The 19,979-nt window shown below is 34.9% G+C and overlaps 3 protein-coding genes across 5 annotated transcripts; all 3 read right to left on the reverse strand.

Annotated features, from left to right (window-relative positions):
• Positions 1–2,606: 2,606 nt before the first annotated feature.
• LOC119984600 lies at positions 2,607–6,438 on the reverse strand. Of its 3 annotated transcripts, none has more exons than XM_038828619.1 (5): positions 6,286–6,433; positions 5,346–5,712; positions 5,078–5,254; positions 4,885–4,990; positions 2,607–2,900 (listed from the first exon to the last, which is right to left on the reverse strand). In XM_038828619.1, exons 2-4 carry the CDS (start codon positions 5,433–5,435, stop codon positions 4,940–4,942), a joined length of 318 nt encoding a protein of 105 aa, XP_038684547.1. In that variant the 5' UTR covers positions 5,436–5,712; positions 6,286–6,433; the 3' UTR covers positions 2,607–2,900; positions 4,885–4,939. The 3 variants fall into 3 exon arrangements, with proteins under 3 accessions (XP_038684547.1, XP_038684548.1, XP_038684550.1); XM_038828620.1 differs by having other exon boundaries at positions 6,281–6,433; XM_038828622.1 differs by lacking the exon at positions 2,607–2,900 and adding an exon at positions 3,653–3,752 and having other exon boundaries at positions 6,286–6,438.
• Positions 6,439–11,883: 5,445 nt separating this feature from the next.
• Positions 11,884–16,699, reverse strand: LOC119983562 (protein SGT1 homolog). The gene is made up of 10 exons (XM_038827232.1): positions 16,430–16,699; positions 15,915–15,984; positions 15,091–15,215; positions 14,772–14,901; positions 14,068–14,164; positions 13,893–13,958; positions 13,252–13,390; positions 12,596–12,681; positions 12,400–12,504; positions 11,884–12,251 (listed from the first exon to the last, which is right to left on the reverse strand). The coding sequence occupies exons 1-10, from the start codon at positions 16,587–16,589 to the stop codon at positions 12,144–12,146; spliced, it is 1,086 nt and encodes a 361-aa protein (XP_038683160.1). The 5' UTR covers positions 16,590–16,699; the 3' UTR covers positions 11,884–12,143.
• Positions 16,700–17,957: 1,258 nt separating this feature from the next.
• LOC119984133 (ammonium transporter 2 member 5-like) lies at positions 17,958–19,682 on the reverse strand. Its single transcript, XM_038827944.1, has 3 exons — positions 19,073–19,682; positions 18,714–18,999; positions 17,958–18,505 (listed from the first exon to the last, which is right to left on the reverse strand). The coding sequence occupies exons 1-3, from the start codon at positions 19,679–19,681 to the stop codon at positions 18,039–18,041; spliced, it is 1,362 nt and encodes a 453-aa protein (XP_038683872.1). The 5' UTR covers position 19,682; the 3' UTR covers positions 17,958–18,038.
• Between the last annotated feature and the right edge of the window lie 297 nt (positions 19,683–19,979).

Here is a 19,979-nt window from a genome sequence, read left to right on the forward strand (position 1 = left end):
ATTATCTTCACTATAGTTCATAAAGATATATAGGTATAACATTTTGTAAATTTCATTTGATTGCAGGGAGACTTTAAAAATAAGGAGGACTTGGAAATGCCATGGGGTTTATTTGCTAAAACACGAAATTAATATAATTTATTCATAAATTTCTATACACCCTTATTTCAATTACAACCAAAGCAGAAACGTAAACATCGTTTCTAGCAACAAATGACTGGTCTCATGATTTCTAGGTACACCCATTTTTCTATGTCTTTATCATCTTTTATGTTTTAGTGTCACAAATAATGTGTATTTAATATCAGGAAGAATAAATATAGTGTCCAGGCAGTCAATATATTCATTTTGATGAACATTCTGTTATTTTTAGCATTTTCTCCCTGTCATTAACTGATTAAACTTGGGGAAAGATGTGATTTTGGGTTTTCTACGAAAATAAGTTTTTGAAGTTTTTGGATTCATGTGGAACTCTCTATGTTGCATCATCGAAACTATAGCTATCATTCTCATTGCGCTTTGCAACAGAGAATTGAGCCTTTTTTTTCACTATAACTGATGATTCTATATTGCATTTTCAAAATTGGAGTTCTTTCATGATAACAATTTCCTTTTCGATAATTCAAACACTTTTCATGTTTCAGTTTTGGACATCGACTTTGCTGCAAACTCTTGTTGTGCACCTTAACAACCACTCAAAACTTTTGCATCAACCTGGGAAGAAAGGAGAATAGGAATTCAAAATTGAGGTCTAATCTCACCATTTGATTTTACATTTTGTTTTGGGCTATATTTCATTGCATGTAAAATTAAATCATGTGGTTTAGTTCCTCAATCAATTTATTCATTACTGCTCTTGCTTTGTACTTTGTACTTTTTTTTTTTAAAATTTTGGTCATCAGTATATGTCTTTGTAGGTGGAACTACTATACTGGTCGCGTTGTCTGTATTTCTTGGCGTTGGTTGGGTATTGTTCAGATAGTAATCATAAATTACTGGTATATCAGTTCATGACAAATGGTGGTTTGCAAGAACATTTATATCTTGTAAGCGGTATGTCATTCACAATGAGCTTCTCATTTCTTATTCCTTTGATAAATACTTTAATAAATTATGTTATACATTCCGAGAGCTGAATACTTTAATAAATCATGTTCTACACACAATCTGTGCTAGATAGGTGAATTTCATCTTCATTGTAAATATGCAAGTTCCAATTCGCTCACTTCAAAACTCAACTGGGAAACAAGGTTACGAGTAGCTCTTGAAGCTGCAAAGGGTTTGGAATATCTCCATGAACATCTTAACCCCCACTAATTCATAGAGATTTTAAAAACAACAGCATCCTCTTGGACAAAGACTTCCATGCCAAAATCTCTAATTTTGGACTGACAAAGCTTGGATTAGAAAAAGCAGGTGGACCCGTTTCAACTCGAGTGTTGGGCACTCAGGGATATGTTGCTCCTGAGTATGAATTAACTGTATGCTCCATTTATATTTAAAACCTTAATATTTATTTTATCTTTTTGACATTTGAAGAAAATATTGTGTTGCGTGCATTAAGTGTATATCTATACCATATAGTGCTTTTTAGATGGTGATAAAGATTAACGAATGAAGAGTGATTCATTTTTTTCACTGCACACCATATATTCTTTAACTACGCATCTAACAACAAAATCAGATGTGTAAGCTATATGGTTGTGGTTTTAGAGTTGCTCACAGGAAGCGTTCCAGTTTATATGAAGAGACCTCATGGTGAAAGTAATCTTGTATCTTCGGTGGGTGTTTGACGCCTAAATAATGTAATCGATGCCTGAACACAACCCCCTTTCATTGTGGATTAATCGCTTTACCTCTACATAATTTCCTAATCATCGTCTATTTCATACCTGTTTACAATTAAGTACATAGCAAATAGAATGCAATGAGAAAAAACAATGCTCAACAGGAAAGTTGGGGATAGATAACAACTGTCCTCTACACTGGTAAAAAACACGATTCACAATATTTGCTTAAACTAATGTACATTTTAATCAGCTTATGTAAATATAAAGTGTACATAGAACCGCATCCACCTCATATTATTTAAATTTTCTTCTATCTATATCTCCATCGATCAATTATTCATTTAAGGAACATATATTTTCAAATATTAATATTTTTTGCTTCAACTTCTAATCTTGTATCAGCGTCACATTTGCAATTCATTTTATGATTTTTTTTTAAAACAACTTATTTATAATATTTTTTGCTTCAACTTCTAATCTTCTATCAGCGTCACATTTGCAATTCATTTTATGATTTTTTTTAAAACAACTTATTTATAAATTTCTCCTAAAGTTGGACAAATAACTTCATAACGAACGCACCTATTTCATAATAAAATTACTGCATTTAACCTTTAATATCATTTGAGATAATTTTGTTGCATTTAAGCTCCGAAAATAAGTTATACTGTATGTATACGTATTGAGCCATATTACCCCATTGAGCAAATAATATTCAAAACACTACGAAAATATTACATTACCATGAACCATAAACATCAACTCAATCTCAACTAAATGATAAACTAAAGAGGATGCAAAACAACTTTATCCAACTAAACATCATCAAACGTCCACTCTGCTAATTAAAACCCACTACGGATAGTCACACACATCAAACACAATAACTGCTTCATACACAATCGCCGCCAGAAAGAACAAACCACCTACACGCATCTCACGAAAGCCAGTGCAAAATGAAAGGTCAGGATTTCAAGACATTAAAGCGAAAAAAACAAAGTACAACATCATAGTGTTTAAAAATCGCTCATCCTCCTATGCAAAGACACAACAAAATATCAAAATTTCTCAAATTAGCAGGAGTGGGCTACGTTCGATGGAGTAAAGATCCTGCAAAAAGTAAAACAACAGCTTTGAGCTCCTTTTATAAGGTATGTCGACCAGTTAAAATTTCCATTACGCCAAACAAGTATCATGAAAAATTATTACAACTTCCTACAAATGAGAAATGATTGCTATATGAACTGCCTCGTAGCTTCTTCTATCAAATCTACTAAGATGAATAACATTTGTAAAAAATGAGAAATACAAACTCCTTTTCTCATATATTAATCATATATACTGCAGTGCATATAAAAAAAATTGAAAATATGAACTATAAGAATAACATTTAGTTATCATTGTTTTCCTTTCAAGTTGAGCATTTCCATATGTAACTCACTCTAATTTTCGTGAACTTTATCCCAGGATTTCACACAAATGTTTACATCAACTATGCAACGAAAGCTACAAGCTCAAAATTTATCTGGAACCAAACATCAGGAAGCAATAGATGCCTTGGATTGGATTGTTATCCAGCTAGAATCTGTAGCAACAGATGAGGGAAATTTATCGAAAAAAGAAATGAACTTCTTGATTCAGAGTATCGAGGAAGTATGCATGGAAAAAAACACGTTACAAACATCTCTCCAATGGGAAATGCAATACTCTGAATATTTCAAAAATTTGTCTGACTCTTGCAAAGGCGATGTTCTGATAAAGAGCGACGAGGAAAAACAAATGGATATACTGATGAGGAAAATAATACTGCATCATCTCAAGATCCTCACAAGTACAGATGAAGATAAGAAGAAGAAGTATTTCATGCCTGCTGTAAAAGAATTGTACTCCCAGACATGGACATTATATAAGAAGATTCTCCAATACAGTAGGAATGGATTGAAGTATGAAACAGCAGACAATCTGGAAGAAGGATGTAGCATTGTCAAGCAGCATAAATGCCCAAATCAACTGATAGACATAATATCAAAGATGGATTGGTGCAGAGTTCAGATGGAAAAAATAACTCTAAATGCATTGACTACTCTCAAGGAGACCCTGAAATATTCTGAGATCATAGACGAGGAGCCACCCAAAATTTCAAATGAAGAAACACAAAAAAACGAAGTGGACGAAAAGACAGAGCATGAAACTTTTATCCCAACAAACTACAATGGGGAAATATTCATACCCCTCATAGCTGAGATTTTTGATATCAGAGGTTTGGTCAATGATATTGCAGGTAGCATGGACTTGACAAGATCAACATTAGAAGATGAAGCACAAAGGATAGAGAGTCAGAACATACGCACAGCAAAAAACAACAAGACATCATCAGCATCAACATGTGAGGAATGCCACTGCCTACTTTTGACTTGAGAAGAAGAAACTTTTGACAGGTCAGATTTCTTAAAAAAATTTCCTTATATAGATCTCCGTAATATTTTAGAAAATAATCAACATAAATTATGAACTTGAAGGTGTATATTAATGAAAACATGAAAGTTGCGTTGAAGATGGACAGCACTGCTGAAGCAACAAATGGAGCAAAGGAAAGGACAATGTACAACAAAGGAAATTGCAAAAAGCTTATTTTGTTTTTCACTATATTAGGGTAAATGGCTTGACAACATATGTATGTAAATATGCAATGGTACAATTATCATTTTCCAGCCTCTACAACAAATCAACTATCTAACAATCTAAATAAATGCAAACAAACAAAATCATGAACATAATAAAACAAATACAAATCATATAAAACATACAAAATATTCCATAAAAGAAAGATAGAAAACAAACAATGCAAAATAATAATATTAAGAAGATTGGTAAATACTAAAATTAACAGAACAAGCATTTGCTTCAAAGATGTCACACTTAAGGTAGCATGCCAAAAAACTCTTGCAGTTTCTGTGTTGTCATTTTAATGTGCAATACATTCCACTAATCCATGGGACATTGCAATATGTTTTGAGCCTTAGACAAAATGTTTCTATTTAATTGTCTATTCCTTCAAACAAATGGAAGGGAATATCATCTCATGATATAATACCTGTGATAACTGTAATACACTCCACGACGAAATTTCTTCAACAAACTGTGGAACACTATCCATCACTACCACCACCATTGCCATCACTAATAACTATTTGGCTCATCTACAACAAACATTGCAAACCACACAATATTAGAACTATGAAACATAAATATTACCCAGTCAGTAACAAAAAATTATACATCTGTACCTCATACATCCTTGTGTGCAATACGTAGAAACCAGTATTGTCACAAGCACCTGGATAATCATGTAATATAAAACCTGATCTACCTCTCAGTGAAGCCAACCTCAATGAGAATCTCGGCCTCACTCGATCTAGACTTCCACGTCTAAAATAGGCCGAAATTGAACTTCCCGAAGAACACTTCCACAAGCAAAATAAAATCGTTAATTAAAATGAATTACCAAAAAAATTTAACACGGAAAGATTAAATCAACTAATTAAAAACATATACCGCAGTATATGAACCATGTTCCTCTGAATCATTACACGATGACAAATCAACAATAGGATGAGACACGTATAACTCAACAGCCCCTTTCATAAGACCGGTGATTCACATTTCCATATAATCCTTTTCATCTTTAACATCCAATAGACCATTAGAAAACAAAGATGAATTGCTCAGATATCTAAGATAAACGTACTCAGCGTCAATTGATAAGTAATGTTTAAGCATACGAATGCAGTGTTCCTTAGACCAACTTTCAATGGACACATTAGCGAGAACCGTGATTGTCCCAGCAACGTATTTCCCATAGTCATTGGAAAAAATCCCACCATGGTGGACATTGATCCTGAAACAGCCCTTAAACTCCATTCTACAAACCAAATAAAGAGAACTCCGTATTAATCGTCAAGAAATAAAATATTAGGAAAACATAATTTCACCAGAGAAAGTTACTTTAACCACACAGGATCTGAGTAGGACAACAAATATCTCATCAGCATGTATAACAAAGTGCATGGGTAAAATCATCGTCTAAGAAATCAACGCATTTTCACCACAGAAAACCCCTTTAACGACACACGATCTAAGTCGGACAAGAAATATCTGATCAGCCTGTATAACGAATGCATGGGTAAAATCATCCGCTAAAAAAATCAAAGCATTTTCACCAGAGAAATTCTCTTTAACGACACAGGATCTGAGTCGGACAAGAAATATCTAATCACCCTATATAGCCAGTGCATGGGTAAAATCATCGGCTAAGAAATCAACGCATTTTCCTTAATTTCTTTTACCCACCAAACAATAAAAAATAAACAACAAATTAAAGACGCGACATTTTTACCAACTCACAGTGTTCAACACCATTAAATATTATGCACAGTTTTTACAATCAGAGCAAAAAAGAACATTGACAGAATAATGACGATCAGACGAACCTCACCATCGACAAATAGCCAAATCGGAAGAACAAGACGCCGAATAAGAAGATAACTACTCCACCCTCGACTATAATTTAATAAGGTAGGTAACCTGCCTAATTAACACATCAATAAAAACATAACTGCCCAATGAAAGCAATAACACGAATTATTAAATGAATATGTCCGCCAATTACCTCAACAGTCAAATTAGAAAAGGACAAACCAAGGTTTAATATTTCCGTTAAGGAACACCAAAAAATTTAAACCCAGGCCCATTGCCTAAAAACAAATAATGGGTTGAGGCCCACTAAAAATTTCCTTCCTTCGTTCGACATCAGCCCAAAAAATTTTCACCTTTAATGCTCTTCAATCGTTTCACGTAAACCTAATAAAACAATAATTTTAACCATCAAATCAACCCCGTTCTTTATTCTCAGTAAAACGACGTCGGCACTCTACCATGTAAATAGCAACGACAACGACCACCATACCCACCTACCCGCAGCAAACCGCGGGCATGACGTTAGTAAAAGTTGAATGTAGTTAAAAGAAGTTATATTGAAAAATATTAAAATATTCGATGTGATGTTAAAATGGAGTATGTGGTTGAAGTGGTGTTAAAAAATTGATAACTTAAAATAGGAGAAATTTTGTATCCAAAATAGGGTACAAGGTTGGACGTACTCTAACGTAAGGTTAAAGGTATTATATAGGTAAAAGAAGGTAAGGGGAAACATAAAATTTCAAAGATAACCATCAAGTTTTCATTTAACAATTTAAGTACTTCTTGGATTTTAAACATCCGACCACTTTACAATAATAAACTCACACTTTTTAACTTTTAGACTCTTCGCCTTACATTAACATTAAGAGAGCAAAACGATACATTTTTTTTCCCTTTCCAACACACGGTCTTTCTTTTTCTTTTCGTTGATTCTCTTCTTTCTTTCTTTCTTATTTTTCTTTCACATACCCCGAATTCAACTTCCTTTCATCACCCCCAAAATACAACTTCCATTAGTCTCACCAAAGCACATCAACAACCAATCCTCATTTAATTTTTCATTCAACCCAATGGTTCTCAAAAGAAGATAGAGAATTCAGTTTTCATTGAGTAAAATGAACTTCAAATCAAATAGGGTAAGGTTGATTGGATATGAACAAAAAAAAGTTTGCGTTTAGGCTCAAAAAGGGTACTAGCGATACACATATATAACGGTAGGCTAGAAAGGTAAAACAATCGAATCAAAGAAGGTCTACTTTCATCTCTCAAGATCAACATGATAATCATATGAAAAGTTCTTCAAAACACAAATTCACAAATACAAATTCAATGTGAGATTTTAAGTTTCTCATTAGATTTGATAGATTACATTTAATAATTTGATTATGTTAACCAATCAATTATATTAACAAATATATTTTTATTCTCTATAATTAAATTATAGCAACATTCTCTCACCTATTTTAAATAAAAAGAAACGAATAGACCTATACAGAGAGAATAATTATACATCATAGAAGTGTCATTCTGCATTGAACCTCCACTTAATAAACCAGCAACCTCTACTCTAGAGCCAATAGTGGTATCGGACTTGAACTATAATTGCTATGAGGAAGTACATTAAAATCCAAGCGTAGACATAGGTTTCGACAGCCAACACATTACGGCCTTAGACTGATCCCAGCTGTCATAAGTACTTTCTGAAAATTTGCCTAAAATTCCCATTAGATGCGGACCCATTCCCACACTTATACAGAAGAATTTCTGTCAAGGATGTTCTTCTACATTTAACACTCCACTCATATGAGTTACAAAAATACATTAAAAGTTCAAGAAAACTCAACCTCCAAAAAAAGCTGCTGAAAATAGAGAGAGAAGAACCAGTTCTTTTGGTGGTGAGCAAACGGTCTAGTTTTCGCCAATTAGTCCGTTCGGCAGGTGTTCGACATGCGATTGAGTTGAAATTTGGAGGGCAGATTCAAGACACACAGCTCTATAATCTGAACAATGAAGATTGGATTTGGAGCTAGCTATAGCTGTGTTCTGGTGACGTGAACAATAGTTGTTTTTGGATGAGATTTCTCCATAATCCTTTAGGATTTGTTGGGTTTTCAAGAAAGTTGTTTCTTGAGATTATTGTTGATTGTATGCTTCAAGTTGTTACTAGAAAGAATTGTTGTATACCCATTATTTGATTGATAGTGGAGATTTTGGGTGGATTACGGTCCCATGGTTTTTCCTTCTCACACCGAGAAGGTTTTTCACGTTAAAATTATCCCAATACCCATGCCTCAACCACTATAAAAAGAATACTCCGTCTTAAATATACATGGAGTCTGAAATAAGAAACGTATATTCTTGATTTACTCCTAAGAAATAATTGATTTGAGTGTCGGAGTGTCCCCGGGCCGCTCTCCCTTTGCTCCAGTAGGTTCCAATGTTCACCTTCTATGTCACTGCCTAAACCCGAGTTATTGACATGTAGGTCGTGTAGAAAATCGCATCAACGATAATTATATATATAGTTGAAAGTAGAGTGGATAACGATTATGTAAAACATTTATAAAATAATTGTTAACAACAGGTAGGAGAGGTCACATGTTTGATTCACGTTCACCGCATTAATAAACTTATTTCAAAATTTATATTTATATTTTTGGTTTTTGTCTCAAGTGCTACATACTTGTTAAGAAGGTCAAACTTTAAATCCTACTCTTCGAATGCTAAAAAAACGGCAAGCACAACAATTTAGGCTTATCAATGAGTCGAGTTTGTACCCGGACTTTGCTTCTGGCTTTAATGCATGCTCTCGAGACACTAAGAGACCAAAGTTGGGGGAGCGAATGAGATTATATACTCCAGTAGTCTTAACTGTAAACGATGGATATTAGGCAATGTGCGTATCAACTTGAATATATACGTTTGAGGACTTGACCCCTATAAATACATGTATATATGTAAAATATTATTATTTCACATATGTTTTTATGTTTTATATTAAACATCATTTAATTTTTAATCTTTGTTTTCTTATTTTTTATTTTTTAATAACTAATGTCAGTTGTTTTTAGCGTGTGGGATGAATCAAACTTTTAATGTATTCGAAATCTTAAATTGTGGCTACTACTATACCAAGAATTTCTTGTTATTTCTTCTTCTTTTATGTAAGGAAAAATGTCAAGCCGGTACCCACTCAAGCACTTTTAGACATCTAGGTCCAATAACAAAATACATAGACATAGAAGTACCCATTAAATGTTCAATTACCTTTCTACCCCCTAACATTCTATCTCCCACAAATCTCTTTCTTCTTCCTCCAATCTCATTCGTCTTTTCTTTCTTCTTCCTCCTTTCTTCTTCGTCTCTGTTGGATCTGAAAAATATCTACACAAGTGATTTCTTCTCATCTCTCTCTCTCTCTCTCTAGATTTGGTTTTTTTTCCATAATTTGAAGCTTAAAAAGCTTTAAATCTATTGTTTCTAATATTCTTTACTTTGATTTAGGTGTAGATGTTAGTACATGATTTTCGTTCAGGATTTTCTTGAATTTATGAGTGTTTGATCTGAAACAATCCGTCAAGTTATGCCAAATCATGCATACATGTTCCTGTTATTGTTTCAAATAGTAACATAATAAACAAAACCCATGTCATAATTCTTACCCAAGCAATGACCTTAAAAAAGACAATGCCAATACATTAACCTTATAAGATAGGTAAATATTAGTCTAATATTAATTTTTATAAAACAGCAACATGATGATGTTATTGTTTCAAACATTAACATTGAAACAGTAACATCTCATATCTGAACTAATATTACATATTAAATTTGAGATTACGATATCAGATATCATATTACATCTCAGATCTAACAAGACGAAGACGAAGACGAAGAAACATAAAAATAAGAAGAATGAGAAGAATAAGAAAACGAAGAAGATGATGGTGGAGGTGCGACAGTGGTGGAGGAGCGACGGTGGCAAAGGTGGAGATGGAGGCGGACGGTGACAGTGGTGGAGATGGAGGGTAGGTGTCTTAGATCTAGACATTTCTTATATCCCTACCTATTGAAGAAGAATGACAAATGTCGAATTATGTAGTTATTAATTTGTAAAAGAGGTACTTATATGGAAGCGAATTTTAATTGGATCTATGTGTCCAACATTTGTCATGTGGATAGTTAAATGACATTTTCCGTTTAGGTAAAGACACCAGAGGCAAATAAACTCACATCCTATCCCAACCAAATAAACCCAAGCCTTAAGCTCCACCCCATGGGCTTCTCGCAGGGAAATTCAATGGTTTAGAATTGAGAATCCCACTAAATGATTGAAATTCAATAATAGGTTTTCCTTGAAATCTATAGTATTTGAATCTATAGTATTTGAAATCTATAGTATTTGAATCATAATTTTTAAAACCGATCCGTGCATCGACCCGTCAAGGTGGAAGGTTTCGAGATTCAATCGTTACAATGAAGGTTGAACTGCATGTTTTTAATAGATACTTAGTTATGTAGTATATATCTAGGTAGAATTGTAAAATGTTAGAAATACAAAATTAAACTAATGGATTTAGTCTAATGGGCTAAAAATAATAAGGTGAACAATAGGCCCAAAGAGCCCAGATATGCTTTAAAAAATTGCTTCATATTTGTTACTAATTGTTTTCTCAAAAGCCCATAAAAGGACTCTAGAATACTTGTGATGGGTTCGAATTCCAAAGGTAAATTGAGAATTGGTGTCTAGTGATCCATAACATGGACCTGAGCACACTCAACTGTTTCTCACTTTCTAATACCTTCTAGATAGGACCATATGTTCATCGGTTCATCAGTCCAGAGATGTGCCATCAGTCAAGTACATTAGCCTTAGATTCTTGAGCGAGAGTGGAGCTCTTTCACGCGGGACTCCCGGATCTTCTTCTTCGTAAACCTGCTACATCTCCTTACTTTAAATGGAAAGAGATTTCTAGACAAATCAAATGAACTGTGAGAGGCGACGGATCTATATAAATTCATCGAATTTGTCTGTCGAATGAGAGGTGACTGCGTCTCTGCTCCTTGTCAAACAACGGGTCTAAAATCGTGGAGTCATGGTCACCCACGACTACCCAGCTATTTTTTGTCAAACCCGCCGGTTCACGGGTTGACGGTTTTGACGAAATAAATCACGGGTTGTCACGATTCAATGCATAAACGGTCCAACAAGTAGACGGTTTTGACGAAATAAATCGCGAGTTACCACCATTCAATGCATAAACTGTCCAACTACATGAATCAGCCCATGCAGGCCACCAGTTCATAGATTTCGCGGTCAGATCGGCGGGCCGATCTGGGTTTAAACTATGATTTGAATGACTCGATTAGATTCAGTTTTATCCACCACCTGTATCACATATATTTAGCACATAAATAATAATAAATGTTTTAAAAATAGTACTAAAAATAAAGTTTGACCAAAACACATAATGATGGTATGCAAATCAAGTTTACTTGGTCTGCATTCATTCTTCGTGTCCTTTTCTCTCTTAAAACAGAACAATAATTTTCAAACCCCAGAAAAAAACACTCTGCAAACATGCATTCATCACTTGAAACAAATAGCAAAACATTTTAAAAACCAATAAGGACATTGCATTCAAATCCAAGAAAAAACATGAACGGAGCTGTTCCAAACCTGCCGAAGTATACACATCACCAGAACAAAATAAAGACTGACAATGTATTTGCTAATTAATGTAAAACCAGTGATTTCAGTACTCGAGGATATACCCAACATAAAACGACACAAAAGCCAGAAGATAAATTACAAAATGTCCATGGAGCACATCTCATTAAAGATGAAATACATCCACTGACTGATTTGGGAGCTTAGTACTCCCATTTCCGCATCTCCATTCCATCCGGAGGACTTCCCTCCACCTTCTTTGCCCCAACTTCTTTCCAATTAGTCGACAGCACTGTTCCGTTGGACTCCACCTGTAATACATAACACAATTACTTTGTGCACTAGACATCTTTTCGTTATTATGATCTTTGAAGTATGGACTAGAAACCCAATTAAACACATACGGATCCTAGCATCACATATAGGCATTTAACACCAAGATCATGACAGAGGTCTTACAAAAGATTTTCTCATTGCTTTTCTGGTGTCCTCATCAGCATCTTGATATATGTCACGGAAAAATTTGTTCAAGGCAGCATCGCCATCAAGTTTTTCTTCCTTTTCCTGAAACTCAAAGTAACAATCAAGTAACAACAGCTAAATGCCTTGGATATGTAAGTACAGTAATAACAACAATCAGGAAGATGATATGCACCTCCTTCTTCACTTCAGCCTCGAGTTTGTCCCAATCTGTGTGCTTTGGCTTGGAGGATGGGTATGTAGGCCTTTGAGATCCACCAACTGTCAAATATTACCGGAATCAACCATATCAAAATAAGAAATAAAGGAGCAAACAAACCATATGATTCAATAAGTAGTGATCAAGCTACCAATTACTGGTGCATACCCACAATATACAACTAGTTTCTAGTGAATTACATGTTACGATCCCAAAATGTCACATATCCCCAAAATAATTTTTCTTGCCTAAAATAAAATGCCGAGAGCATATTATGCTATCAAATACACAAATATTGGACAGCACAGAGACCAAAAGTTTCAGAACACATCTGCAAATCAATTACTGAAAGTACATCCAATATTCAAGCTAAACCATGGCGGCTAGTACCCAAAACACCCATCTCTGAGACAAGTAGTTGACAAGCAACCCAGACAGCCTATAGGTGCATTTAACTAAATGACTTTTTTAGGTAGCTCCAAAGGAATCAACTACTTTTTCTAAGCAAATCATTTCAACTATCAATTGCTTGTAATGATTACATAGAGAGATGGAGAATGAGGAAGATATCGATGGATGGCAGAAACAGAACCCCAAGGTTGGTATACCACACAAATAACACATCAACCCACCTGATGATAGATCAACCTTTCGTGCAACTGTACTTTCCTTGGTGAATTCAAGTGATGACCAGTGTATGGGCTCAGCTTTTGCAAGGCGAATTTCAATTTTGGTAGCCAACACTTCAAACCTGCACTTGTCAGGAATTATCTGTTTGCAAACAAGGAAACACCAATTCAAAAACTGTAAGGAATAACATATGCAATTATGCATTGTGTTCTAAGGGGGAAATAAAAAACACCACTATTAGCTAATTACCATGATCAAAGAACCACGACCAAATAGTTTTACAAAAGGATGATAAGAGATAAAGCAAAAGGACATTGATACTTATACTCAAAATTCACAATCATAATTTTTATTTTTTGTGAAAAAGACTTAAAACTTCATTATTAAACAATTACCATGCAAAAGACTCCAACAATGGAGCCAGGGCCAAGAGTACATATGCAGGCCCACTCTCATTGCACGGAAGCTGCTTCCGTGATTTAAACCTATGACCTCCAAATTGTGGTGCAGTGAAGCAACTTCACCACCACTAGGCGAAGTTGACCCTTAAAATCTAGACATAAATAAATACTACATTTCCATATTGCCTAATTTGTAATATTTTCAAAAGGAGTTATTCAATAAGAAGAATCTCATGCAATACCTTTCCAAATAAGCGGGGTTGAAAATAGTAAGCATCTTCACCAGGAATCTCAATGTTAATACTTAACTGCAGTACAACCAATAAAAGAAGGTATTAGTTAAGTATTCGTATGTCAATTGAAGTAAATAAACATTACAAAAGGATAAAGAAAGCATTTGATTCGTGTGCATCATACTATTTGTTCCCCATAGTCAATCGTGACACAGACTGGAGGTACTTTCTTTGCAAATATGGTCACAACCACCTCCTCTGCTTTCTGATAGAATTCATGCCTGCATTTTTTGTTCAACAGATTAGTTACATGCTAAGGACGGAAGCCGGGGGTCTGCTGTAAATTTTTTACAGCGGACCTCGCTGTAAATTCATTTTCATCACTTGATAATTTTTTATAAATCTCAAAAAAATCATGATTATGTTTTGATTGGGATTACGAGTTCAATGATATTTTTTTTTTGTTTCAAACAAAAATCAAATTCATGTCAAAAAGAGATTGAATGTTTCTGTTTTATATTCAACGGTCCAAAATTTTCATTCCCTATTCGCGTTCAATTTGATTTTTTTTGAAACAAAAAATATACCGTTAAACTCGTAATTTCAATCAAAATACAATCATAATTTTTTTGGAATTTATAAAAAATCATAACATTGTGTAATGCATTTACAGCGGGGTCCGCTGTAGACCCCGCTGTAAATGCATTTACAGCAGACCCCCGCCACTAGCTAAGGACATACTCTACATTCAAAAACAAAGTCTTAAGAGGTCATAGAAGGAAAATCTCCAGCCAAACACCTACAGTGCAAAAAACTAAATCAAACCCTCCATGTACGAATACTAATTCCACAATTTCAAAGAGCTGGAAACAGAGAAGTTCCACTAACCTGTATTTTGGCTTGACAGGTGCTACCACTGAGTGATTGGGAAAGTCATTTTCTGGCTGAAAATCTTTGGGAGATACGACATGTGTTGCAGCTTTCTCCGGTGACTGGTTTGGTAAAGAACCTATTTCATCTGAACAAATATCCCAAATCCAATATTAATGATACCACAGGTGAAATTTCGTACAAAATTCATCTACAACACAAAGTTCAGCTTCAATGGAGATAAATAACTAAATAAATCATCCCATCACTAAAAAGGGTTCAATAACAACCTTATTAAGAAAATGGGAAGGCAAGCATACAAAATTTGCATACATACCAGCAATGCGTTCATCACACTCTTTGATCAAATTAGTAAATCTTGAATCTCCAGGAGCCAAAGTAGCACCTGCTTCCAATGCAGCTTTAGCAGTCTGATACTCCTCAAGCTTCATGCATGCATTGCTGTAACCATAAGGGACAAATATGCAGCAAACCAAACACATGAGAGATCATGTCATGGTTTGGGAAACTGGAAAAGAAATAGCTTTCTGATAAAGTTACACTACTCAAATAAAGATAGCAATGCAACACATAATCCACAGCAAAGACACAAAGCCTTAAAAGAACCTATGTCACACAAATCCTTTTCTAATACAATTAAATCACGCTGCACAGAGCCTAGGCACAGTGACTCGAACGAAAAAATTCAGCCACCAGAAAGCACAATAACCATTACACCACACTTAGATTATCACAACAGTGCATCTAAATTTTCTCTGCCCAGTTGCTAACAAGGAACATAAAAATATTTCGAAAACATAGCATTCTATTGCAGAAACAATGTTCTCAAAATTGGTTTCGTGTCACAAGGAATAACACAACCATGCTTTCTAGGGCTAGCCATGGTTAAGGTCTTCCTTCTACTAAAGGAGAGATAATGTTCACACGGAAAAACACTATAAGATGTCTTGCAGAGATTGGGAAACACAACAACACAGTATTAACAATTTCAATCAGAATTGATAGATATGATGAACCATTAGTTCAATGCTGCTGCTGTATGCATACGCAAATGAAAAAGTTGATTGAAAACGAAAAAGACATCCAAGGCATCTTCTTCTATGAACCAGAACGAAAGAAAAACCAGTGCCTTATACTCACCCTTTCCGCATGTAGGCTTTGTACATTGAAGGGTCCAATTCTATGGCTCTGTTCGTATCAGCAACAGCCTCTACATATTAAAAAAAAAACCGTCAGCATCGATTTCCATATAACCATAAGAAAAACCAAAGGAAAAAAAAATACAATCAAAGAGTCCAATTGAAGTCGAAACATATCAAATAATAAGATATCCAAAAAGCACCCACATAATTTCCAGAACACCGAATTAGCCTATTAGATCACCGTCACAGCGACAGTGTTTTTCACAAGAAAACAGTTCATATGATCATTATATGAGAATAAATCAATTAAATACGTGAAATTTGTTTACTTTTCCACTAGATTTTTCTCCTACAGGCATTCAAGCGAATCCTCATAAAATTTATGCTTTCCTTTACAATTACCTGACTCAAATATCTCCACAAACAAACAATAAAAGGAAAAAACCAAGAGAAAGCAACAGTAAGAACGAAAATCATAGAAAAAACAAGAAGAAAAAAGTAGAGGAGGAAAACCAGTAAAATTGTTGAGTTTAATATTGGCCTGAGCACGGTCGGCGAAGAGCTCGGCGTTATCAGGGTTAATGGCGATGGCCTGAGAGTATATTTCGACAGCGAGCTCGAAGTGGTCGTCAATGAAGGCCTCCTTCGCTTTCTTCTCAAGATCGGATGCCATCGGGGAAGACGCACCAAGTTCCACAGAAGTAAGTCCCTAGAATAATACAGAGAGGAACTCAAAAGGGGAGAGAAATAACTTTGAGAGAAACGCGACTAAATACAGTAGACTGACTTTACTTCTTCGTCTCGCTTTTATTTATACAGAGACGTATACCGTATACCTCTACCAATACCAAGTCCGAAGTCCGCTATGAATATTAATTTTCAAGGGCAATTCAGACTTTTGACATTCCTTTTTAAAAAAAAAAAAAATTACTTATGATCTTTTGCAGATTCTTTCCTTCCAATTGTTGGGAAAGAACAGGGAAAAAAAGAAGAAAGAAAGGGTAAGAAAAAATACTCAAATCCCAGACTTTCCTTTGCTTGTTGTTTACTCTAATTACAACTTTTTGTTCATAACTTCATACTACTCAAGAAAAAATGCCAATTAGTAAAACGTTAATGAATTTATGTCATCCATAATTATCACACAAAACTCAATTTACCAAGTTATTGGCAAATTTTATTTTTCTCCAATACCATGTCAATATTTTATTTTAATGCATTCACATATTAATTAAAATATGTTAGCGGTCAAAAACAAAACTTATTAAACAAATAATCACTTAAAAGCAGTAAAATTTAAGAATCACGGTGCCCTTTTCGTTTATAGAAATAATTTAATTAATCTTAATCATAAGTTATTTCTCTATTTGGTAGAATTTATTAGTTGTCAAAATAAGCTAGTTTATAAGGTGAGAAAAATAAACTATACCTTATAAGCTGTAAAATAAGTTGTCAAGTATGTAGTGAAATGTATAGTTGATACTAGCTTATAAGCTCTGAAGAAATCTATTTAAGTATAGTTTAAAGATAAAATAAAATCTACATAAAAAAAAAAATGAGAATGGTATAATTCATTGTAATTTTATTTTATGATTTTAAAAAATAACTTTTTGCGCTGATTCTAAATATATGATTTTTTTAATCCAACATATATTTTGAGAGAAAATATTTTGAAATTTGTTTAAAGGAAAAAGTAAGCTGATGATGTCAACATGAAATCATAGAAGAAAAGACGGCGTATAATATACATGCAAGAGTAGCCAGTCATCTGATGGAATTTTAATATTTAGCCTAAGGATTGAATGATATAATACTTTTAGTGAAGTCTTTATTGGTCTGTAAAACTTGCATGAGTGATTTATTGATCATTAATTTTTCTTACCTTGAAATTTATAAATAGCTTTTTTTCTCTATTTTTTTTTTTTTACATTTTTACAATGCAAAAAAAGAAAAGTAAAGTGAAGAAGCTTTTATTTCTCACAACAATTTGTCTTTTCCTTCTCCCATGCAAAAGCAAATGCAAATGCAAATGCAAAACCCTCACAAGCATTATCTCCCACAACAAATTCCTACTTATCAGTCAATTCCTTCCACATTGCTATGAACCAACTTGTCAAAATTCTCAAATCTTGTCATCTTCACCCCACAAAGCATAAGCTTCTTCACCATGAGCAGCTTCATCTCCAATCTCCATATCCGCATCCGACATCCTTAGAGGAATGAACATCCTAATCACAAGACATATAATGCTTGTGCTCAAAATATTGAGCATCACCACAAACAGAATCCCCTGGATTTGAATCCCAATTTGCCTTAGACCCTTTCGAACTATCCCCATTTGGATACCATAAAACAATCCCACATAGTCACCATATGAACCATAAAATAGATAGCTCAGCCTTGGCTCTGCGAAGAGTCCGGTTAGGATCCCGCCGAGGGTACCTGCAACGGCATGAGTGTGGAAAACAGCCATTGTGTCATCAACCTTTTGAAGGATCTCAGAATTCTTGTGAACAACCATCATGGTGAACCAGGGAATTGACCCTGAACATATCCCCATTATTATTGCTGCCCATCCTTGCACAACCCCTATTTCAATCCATCCAGAATTTCAATCAATAATGACTCTCACCAATTAAGACAAAAATAAAATCCTAGCTAGAGTTTGTACATGGTTTCTTAATTTATTTTGTTATGTTTAGATTCGAGAAAGCAAACAAGAAGTAGCTATGGATGATACATAACGACTAGTTTAATCAATTACGGGTGTATTATTAATGGATAAAAGTAGAGTTACCGGCGGCAGGAGTGATGCAAACCAAGCCAGTGATCATGCCTTGGACTGCACCAATGACAGAAGCTTTCTTGAAGAACAAGATGTCCAAACAAATCCAGGTGAGCAAGCTTGTAGCAGTGCATATGTGGGTGTTCAAGACTGCCAAGGAAGCATCAGTGCTTACAACATAAGGGTCTCCCCCATTAAATCCTGTCCATCCCATCCAAAGTAGTCCTGCACCCATTAACATGAGTAGAATATTGTTTGGAGGAAACCTTTCCCTGTCCTTGGTCAGGCGAGGACCGACCTGAAACAATTGATAGTCCGGAGGATGTCATATAGTATTTGGCAAGGAGGAGAGAAGTTCACTATATACGTACCCAAAACGCGGCTGTGAAACCAGCAACTCCAGAGGACAAATGGATCACATATCCTCCAGAATAATCAATAAGTCCCTTCTTGAAGAAAAACCCTTGTGGACACCAAATACTAAAGGCAGAAAAAGTATATGAGAAGGTTAGCCAGAGAGGCACAAAGATCATCCAGGCGTAGAAGTTCATCCGTCCGAGTACTGCTCCAGCAATCAGAATCAAAGTGATTGCTGCAAAAACAGACTGAAAATACACCATTGTAGCACTGGGAAACTTTCCAGAGAATGCCGGATCAAGCAGAAACTTCTGGTCAAGTGCAATATTGGCCTTTCCCCAGAATGGAACCAACTCATTCCCAAAGGACATTCTATAACCCCAGATAGCCCAACAAACAAGAACACAAGCAAAAGCATAAAGGGCCATGAATGCTGAATTCACTGCCCATTTCTTCTTCACTGCACCACCGTATAAGATAATAAGCCCCGGAACGCTCTGGAGACCGACCAACGTTGCCGCTGTCAGCTGCCATGCATTGTCGCCTTTGTTCATCCATACAGGGCTTGCTTGATCAATGTTTAGATTCATAGGCAGAGCAAAGGGTGCTGTTGTGTTATTCATCTTCTGGTTCTGTAGGAAAAAAAGCTTAGTGAATCTGTAGAACAATTACCATATGGTTTTATGGTGATTGAGTGTACCTTCCTCTGGCTTTTATCGCCAGAGCATAATGGTTTTGATTCTGACGATATGCTGTCACTGCATTGGCATCATTCTTGTCATTTCATGTTTCAGAATTACATAGATGTCATTGTCAAATTAAACGTTTTATTAGTTACATCGACAACTAATGTGGTTTCTGTTTATCGGCGGGTAATCCAACCTTAGGATCGTAGTTTCCAAGATCTCATGTAAGAGAACA

The sequence above is a fragment of the Tripterygium wilfordii genome, chromosome 18, assembly GCF_013401445.1.
Source record: "Tripterygium wilfordii isolate XIE 37 chromosome 18, ASM1340144v1, whole genome shotgun sequence".
NCBI classification, from domain to species: Eukaryota; Viridiplantae; Streptophyta; class Magnoliopsida; order Celastrales; family Celastraceae; genus Tripterygium; species Tripterygium wilfordii.